At 51.4% G+C, this 7,242-nt stretch overlaps 1 protein-coding gene across 1 annotated transcript in view; it reads right to left on the bottom strand.

Moving 5' to 3' along the window:
• Positions 1–6,320, bottom strand: part of DOCK11 (dedicator of cytokinesis 11) — an 81,921-nt gene extending 75,601 nt beyond the window's left edge. Inside the window, exons 1-5 of the mRNA XM_019521264.1 lie at positions 6,210–6,320; positions 5,978–6,067; positions 5,280–5,362; positions 3,961–4,030; positions 2,572–2,667 (exon numbers count right to left, since the gene is read on the bottom strand). Coding sequence (XP_019376809.1) covers positions 2,572–2,667; positions 3,961–4,030; positions 5,280–5,362; positions 5,978–6,067; positions 6,210–6,233 — 363 coding nt within the window. The 5' untranslated portion in view covers positions 6,234–6,320. The remainder of the gene's footprint in view (positions 1–2,571; positions 2,668–3,960; positions 4,031–5,279; positions 5,363–5,977; positions 6,068–6,209) is intronic.
• Positions 6,321–7,242: the final 922 nt, after the last annotated feature.

Below are 7,242 nucleotides of genomic sequence, written 5' to 3'. Positions count from 1 at the left end.
AGCACCACAATGTACACCCCAGCTACAGCTTGTTTTTATGGGGTATATTTTTATTTATTCATTCTGATTTCAGTATTTGCTGCAGTAAATCTACCAGTCTCTTGACTGAAAAGGAAGGGAAGAAAGCAAACACGGTATGCCCACATGCCCCCAACTTGTGCCAAAATACAACCCCTGCAACTACTGCCTTTCATACCTTCCTCCAGCACAGCTCAAGACCTGCTTCCACCATTTTTGTTGTAAGGAAAGACTCAGATTTGATACTTAGTGCCTGAGCAGGACCGGGTTTCACAGCTAAGGAAATTCTCCTCCTGGCAGTGGTTTGAGGGGACACTTTGCAGTATCCCCTCCTCTGGGACGGACGCAATTTGGGGCTGCTATTGGACAGCAATGCCAGATGGTTAGCTTGCTAGCTGGATCTGCAACCTTTTGCTCCCACTATACCATACATACCAAATTAAGACCAGCTGAGGGTGTTTCTGACCTGAAAGCCACATGTTGGTTGGTGCAGAAGCAGAAGAAGAGATGTGTGTTCCTGTCCTGTGTGCCAATTGTAAGACCATCATCCCTGAGAGCTTAACCCCAGATGCTGGACCATCTTGCCTGGGAACGTTCTACCATTTCAGCCATGCAAAAGGCAGCTGCTAGCCTAGCAGGGATGTGGCACTCCAGAGTGCATTGCATATACAGGAGATTTCAATTAAGAGATGCACGGAAGAAGCAAGGGCAGAGGGAGCCCAGGAGAAAGACATGCCTTGCACACATCCATTAGATAAACAGGAAAACATTCTCATTGCAGTGAGCATCTGAAAGGAATATGGACTAATGCATCATTTGTTCCTCCCAGGTGGATGCTCCTAGCAATCCATCAGTAGTGTATCCATCAATCAGGCCACTTGCTTTCTGCACAGAGCAGGCAGGCCGTATTACATCACCCATCTACAGCATACTGCATAGCCAGTGCTCAGCAAGGACCTTTGCTGAGGAGCTTATGTTTCCAAGGTAGAATAAGCATGATTCTGGGAACCAAGTATGTACGTGCAGACTTACACATGCACAAAGCTAAGAATGGCTGAAGCGCTGTGCTGGATAAAGGCTTTCTATACTCCAGCACTGGGTGTGTACCTTGCTAAGCACAGAGACCGGCCCAGCAAGCCTGGGAGCAGCCTGCTGTTTCAGCAACGGACAAGGAAGATGCTGCCCTGGTATAAGTCTTAAGACATTTGATTTCATTTAAAACACTGGGAGCCTTCACCATCCTTTCCATGGAGAGCGCGGAGGTGAGCTATGCACGTAAGCGTGCTGCATTATTGATAGAGCTCTTTCCTTTGTGGACCCTGCTGTCAGGAGGAACTGTCAAAAGCTTGTGCTGACCTCGGAAAGAGCAGAAAGACCGTCTGACTGGATCCGGCCATGGATGCAGCTGGTTAGCAACTGTGGAGAGAGAGCTACACAACTGATGATTCAGCGGATCATTTTCTATGAGCTCTCATGATATGTCAATGGCCATGTCTGACTTTCAAAGTGCAGCTGCTTTCCTGTGCATCTAGGAGAAGGCAGTAGCAGCATCTCTGGCAAGCCAGGACCAATTTACAAAAGCAGCCACTCACATAGGGTAGCTGGATTCGTGAGTGGACTATAGAGGTTATGGGTTTCATTCAAGCATTGTTGGTGCTCTGGCCTGTACTAGGCAGACTCGATGGTTGTAAACACTCCTTCTGGGCTTAAAAGCTGTGCTTTGAAGGCCAGGACTTGTAATCCCTGGATATCAAATTAAAGGGAGACATACAAGCAGTCAGATTGACTCCAACAAGTGCTGTCTGCACATGCTAATGTCAATCTCTGAATCACCGAGATGCTCCAAATCACTGCATGCATTTGAGAGCGACTTGTATCCCAGTGTCAGGAAAGAAATTCTCCTCCTGCACATTTCTGCAGCTGCTCTTTGGACACGCATCAGAGCAGCATAACAGGAGCAGGCTCCTCTGTTGAGTAACAAGGCAAGTATTTGTTAGAACAACAGATTACTGGCAGAGCAAAGCCGGCGATGCAGCTGCTCGGACAGTCTGCAGGGAAGTCTGAGCAGCACTGGGCTGGATTGTATGTTATAAAGAGAAGGTCAGGCGAAGCAACTGCTGCACTGCCAGTCAGCCAGGCTGTATCCTCGTGGTGACATCTTCCCCGCTGCCAGCATACATCCATGTCACTCGGGTTTAAAGCTGGCTCGTTGCATGCTCTAACTCCAGGAGGGAACCAGCTTTCCACAGTGGTTTGACTCCTCAGTAACTCCTAAGTTTGCCTCAACACCCTCCTACTCCCATCCTTTCGCTGGCTCTATAGGATACAAGCTGCACCAGTCCCAAGTGTGGCTTGCCCACAGAGCAGCAAAGCCCATGCAGCCCAGCACCGGACAGGCTTTATACAAATATTAAAGACACATCCACACTAAAACATGAGACCCCAACACTGCCAAGCCGAGGCACAGACTGTGGATGCACCTCTCCAAAGCCAGCCTGCCTCAGCACCCTGCCGGCCTGGTGCTGCTAGGAGAACAGCCGAGATTGATCTCACCTTCATGGTGACCGTGATCGTGCTGTTCACGTTTGCCTTGTGCAGCCAGCCTTGCTTTATGACTCCACCCTTCTGAGAGCACAAAGACGACGAATCCTAGAACAGAGCAGATGGCGAGACCAAGGATCAGGGTTAGGGTTAGGTGACAGTCTGACCCCACTGCTGCTCCCCACACACAAACCGCACTGAGGTCAGGAGGTATTTCAGAGTTTGCCTGCACTAGACCGTCACGTTAGATGGGTGTAGTCAAAGTGGGACACAGCTGTAACGGCAGACACGTGCTTCAGAATGGTGTAGCTATTCCTGAACAGGGATGATTACGTGGTAGGGGTCACCGGCCTATCAGTAGAGCTGCATCTACAGCAGGCCTTTTACCCCTGTTATCACGGAAAAGCAGTAAAACATTCGAGTGCAGACTTGGCATTAGAGACTGACTCAACAGCAGTACGTAGCATGTTTCATGCCCAGATCTCAGGCTGCCCAGGCCCAGGAGCTAAGCACTGTCACTAGAGCTGTGGAGAGGATTTTTCGCTGATGATTCGGTTGTTGTTGTTGGGAGGCCTGCTTCCAACCTTGTGGCTGCCTGCGGGAAAGGATCCACTCTGGTCCACTTGTCACTGAAAAGTTTTGGGGAAGAATTCAAAACTGCCAAAATGATCTGCTTGGACATTGCCCAAAGAGGTGCCATTTAACAGAGCAGCACCATACCATTAGTGTTAAGGGTGTCATACCAGGCAACAAAACCGCCAGTACAGTCAAGGGTAAGTCTGACCATCCGCTGGCAGCCAGGAGAGAATATAGCTTTAGAAATGCACATGAAACATCTCTCCTGATTTTCAGCCTCATGTAGGAACAGTGTCTCTGAATATTTTGGATGCAGCTGTGGGTTGAAGCCCTCAGAGCACTGGGATTTGACATCCACCTTGTGGAGGCACAAACAGCAGCACAGCCCCAAGGCAGAGTCGGACCCCGACCCTTCAGAAAGGATGCCACCCAAATTCACCAGTTATGGGTAGAAACCTTCGTGTCTGTATTGAACCAAAACCTTTGCACTCAGGATTCTGTTCAGCCACTCGCTAGGTCTCTCTTTTACATAACTGCACAACAGCAGATGAAAAGCCAGGGAAAACATTTATGGAAAACATGTAATTTCACTGAGAGGAGACACGTTCCAACTCATTCCCATGCTTCTTGTCCGAGGGATGACCTGGTAACACCTGCAGATGTCTAAGTGTTCCCAGCTGCAGCCCCATGACCATGAAAAGAAACATGCTGTCAGAGTCCTGGTCCCAGAAGCACCGCTCCCGATCAGCATTTTGCCTTCTACACATTCGCTTTGTAGCAGCAACCCCAGCCCGACAACCTCACGGTGCAACAGATCTTTCTCACCTCATCTTTGTCGAAGTCTTCATCGATCTCAAAGATGTGGCTCGGGGTTTTGGCCTGCCTGAAGGATTTGCTGGAAACAGAACATGTTCTTAGGAGCTGCAAAGCCCACAAAGACCTTCTGGAATCTGTGAGCTGTCCTAGTGAACACTGGATCTGTGAAGGCTTTGAGCAGCAGCCGTCCACAGACACATCCTCTCCCTGGGTCTATCACACAACCCGTTGTAAGAAGACATGCCCAATTCACAAGGATAATCCAGCTCAATTTAAGCACACAGAGTGGAATTCATGTTTTCCATATTGTTCACCCAACTTTGGCGGAAACGTCAGCAACTCGCACCAGTGATGTAGGGACAAGGAGGCCCTCCTTGCAAAATCCAAAGGGATCAGATAGTGAGAGCAGCTGCCAGCTTAATGCAATAGAAACACAACTGGCATCCTGCTGTGGCCTGGCTTTCCTGCAAGCTCCATGGAGCAGGCCAGGGACAGGGGCTGATTAACCATCAGAGACCCTGAGGCAGAGTGTGCACTTTACAGAGGGAGGGCTGGGGCACCACCAAGCCCATAATGACCCATCCATCAGAAACACACCTGTTGGAAGAGCAGGAGGCACTTCTGGGCTGGAAGAATATCCCCACCTGGTATGCTCATGTGTCTAATTCCCTTGGGAGTCGTTAATGGAAACACCATTCCCATGTGACGGCCAGCGCATTAACCATGCAGTGGCTTAAGCAAAGGTCTCAAGCTGCAGCAAGGGAAGTTTAGGTTGGATATTAGGAAAAACACTCTCATTAGGAGCGTGGTGAAGCACTGGACAAGGTTACCCAGATTGGTGGTGGAGTCTCCATCCTTGGAGGTTATGAAGACCTGGATAGACAAAGTCTTGGCTGGGCTGATGTAGCTGGGGCTGGTCCTGCTTGGAGCAGGGAGTTGGACTAGATGTGACTCCCGAAGTCCCTTCCCACCCTCATTTTCTATGATTTTTATAATTCAAGCAGGCAGAGGAACATGCTGAAATGCTCTGTCCTGCCACACACCACCAGCTTAGTCTCTCCATGTCTCAGTGGCAGGTGGAAGAAGGACACACTGATGAGGGCAACGTGGCTCCCCTCCCTCCCTGGGACAGCCTGTGCAGTGCAGACAGTGGTTCTGACTTGCAAACTTTTCATACAGGGCAAGTTGGCAGGCGTTAGGGTTGAGGCAGGGCCAGGGAAAAGGAAGCACGAACTGGCTGTTGATCGGGTTGCTCTGTTTCACTGGAGCCTAGCAAGGGCAATGCTATGGGCTGTCTGGTCTTGCTGCACCCAGAGAGCCACACTCACCACGGCAGCATTCGGAAGTCGCCGGAGTAGTCCTCATAGACGTAGTTCACCACGTGCCAGTCAGAGCTGTAGGTCCGAATGCACTGCAAGACAGAGGCCGACCCAGCTCCTTCACCAGCACGGCAAGCCACGGGAAGCACGTGTGGCTTCTCACCACACAAAGCACCGGGTGCAGGAACGGCTTGGCACAACTGGTGCTCTTCCACTGGCTGTGCTGGTTGCCCATTCCCTTCTGCTACATGTCAGGGGGCTTTTAAGCCACCCTCACAGGCGCTGGGTGTTGACTACAGCCCAGGCTGGGGATGGGGACTGGGCTGTGCCAATGCTCCTGCTGAGACCAAGGTCCCCAGCCGGAGGTTCCTGGCTGGAGGGTCTTGCCCTTCTGCTCAGGGTCAGACCGATGCCAAATTTGGGGGCAGGCAGGGATTTTACCCCCTTGGTCACACTGGTATGGACTGGGGGCGGTGCCTTCCTCTGTAGTGGGGACATGGCCTCTACTTGGGATCTCTTGAGCCCATATTAACAACCTTTTGCAGAAGCTGGACATGAGCTGCTGTGTTTCTGCTGCTTTCCCCATAGCAGGTTCGGGTGTGATGTCTAGTTTTGTGTCAGGGTTGACAGTAATTCCACAGCAAAGGTGCGTCGAGAGCACTGCAGCAGGAGAACAATGTGCTGAAGCCCATTCAAAGCCTCCCTACCTCTTTGACAAAGAGACTCTGAGCCTTCTTTAAAGCATCCCCTGGCACCGTGGACTGGACCGTCCTCCACTGGCGGCTTATCACCGAGATCTGCAGGAGAGAGGGGAGGGAAAGAAAGGTGCTGTGGTACACTGGGCCTCTCCACCGCTGTCGAGGAAAGCTGGGATCACAGCAAGGAGGCTGGAAGAGCAAATTGGGTCTTGCATGCCAGAAGCAGGGGGCACGAACTCACGGACACATCCTCCATTGGAAACATGAGCAGGTCCCGAAGGGGGTCGCTGTAGATCTGGGCTTTCCTCTGCAGCACGACATTCTCGTAGTCCAGGGGCTCCACTGCCTTCGTCTTCTCCTGGAGGGGAAAGGAAGAGCAGGACCAAAGCATCAGGAAGAGGAAACCAAGGCATGAGCTTTGCACCCAATATGTGCAGCTCCACGGCCAGATTCGCAGTTGGGAGCGTGTCTGTTACTGGCTGCACAGAGACCTTTACCCAAAACGACGCCCCTTGCACTGAGGAAGCCTGAGGATTTCCAAGTGTGTCGGTAACGAATAGCTCGTTAAACATGCTACACTCCTCTGCAACGAGCCCACCTAACTGCATATGTTCTGGAGGAGAGTGAGGGATTAGGCAACCATGTCCTTGCTCAGGCAACGGGCTCCAGAAGAAACCGAAGAATCCTTCCCCACTCCCAGCACATCTCCATGTGCCAATGCTGCTCCCTTAGCGTGGCAGGTGAGCTGCGTTGCTGGATTAGCTGCTGGGCTTTTGGAGAGGCCACAGAGCTCAGGGCTCATGGGCCTAAGCAGCTCTGAGCAATGCCTGGCCGATACCCCTACTCTCCATCCTCCCTTCTGGGCCTCACTGTGTTACATGAACTGCCAAGAGCTACGTTATCACCGGCAACGTGCCATCTGGCTGGGCCAAAGACAACCAGCTGCTGCTTTGCATGTTGTGGAAAGGAAAAGCAGAACAACACTTCTTTGAACGTGCAAGACTCATGCACCAAGGGAAGGATCAGGTCTCCTGGGGCGGTGCAGAGTCACGGTAAAATCTTTAGGTCTGAGGCAGCTTTCAGGCAGCTCTGAAGTAACACGTCTGAAATCCACAGGGCCACGGGAAAGAGCAGAAACCAGCCCCCTGTAAACCTCTACCTGGCTCAGACCGACAGCTCCACATGTTTCTAGGCAGAGCTGTCACCACCCCATTAATCACAGCTGCCTATTCAATCACTGGCCGACACGGTCACATAAGCACCCAGTGTTTCCG

The sequence above is a fragment of the Gavialis gangeticus genome, unplaced genomic scaffold (genome assembly GCF_001723915.1).
Source record: "Gavialis gangeticus isolate Ggan-Ray unplaced genomic scaffold, GavGan_comp1, whole genome shotgun sequence".
NCBI classification, from domain to species: domain Eukaryota; kingdom Metazoa; phylum Chordata; order Crocodylia; family Gavialidae; genus Gavialis; species Gavialis gangeticus.
The sequence above is the reverse complement of the archived record's forward strand: the minus strand, read 5'-3'. Positions and strand labels throughout refer to the sequence as shown.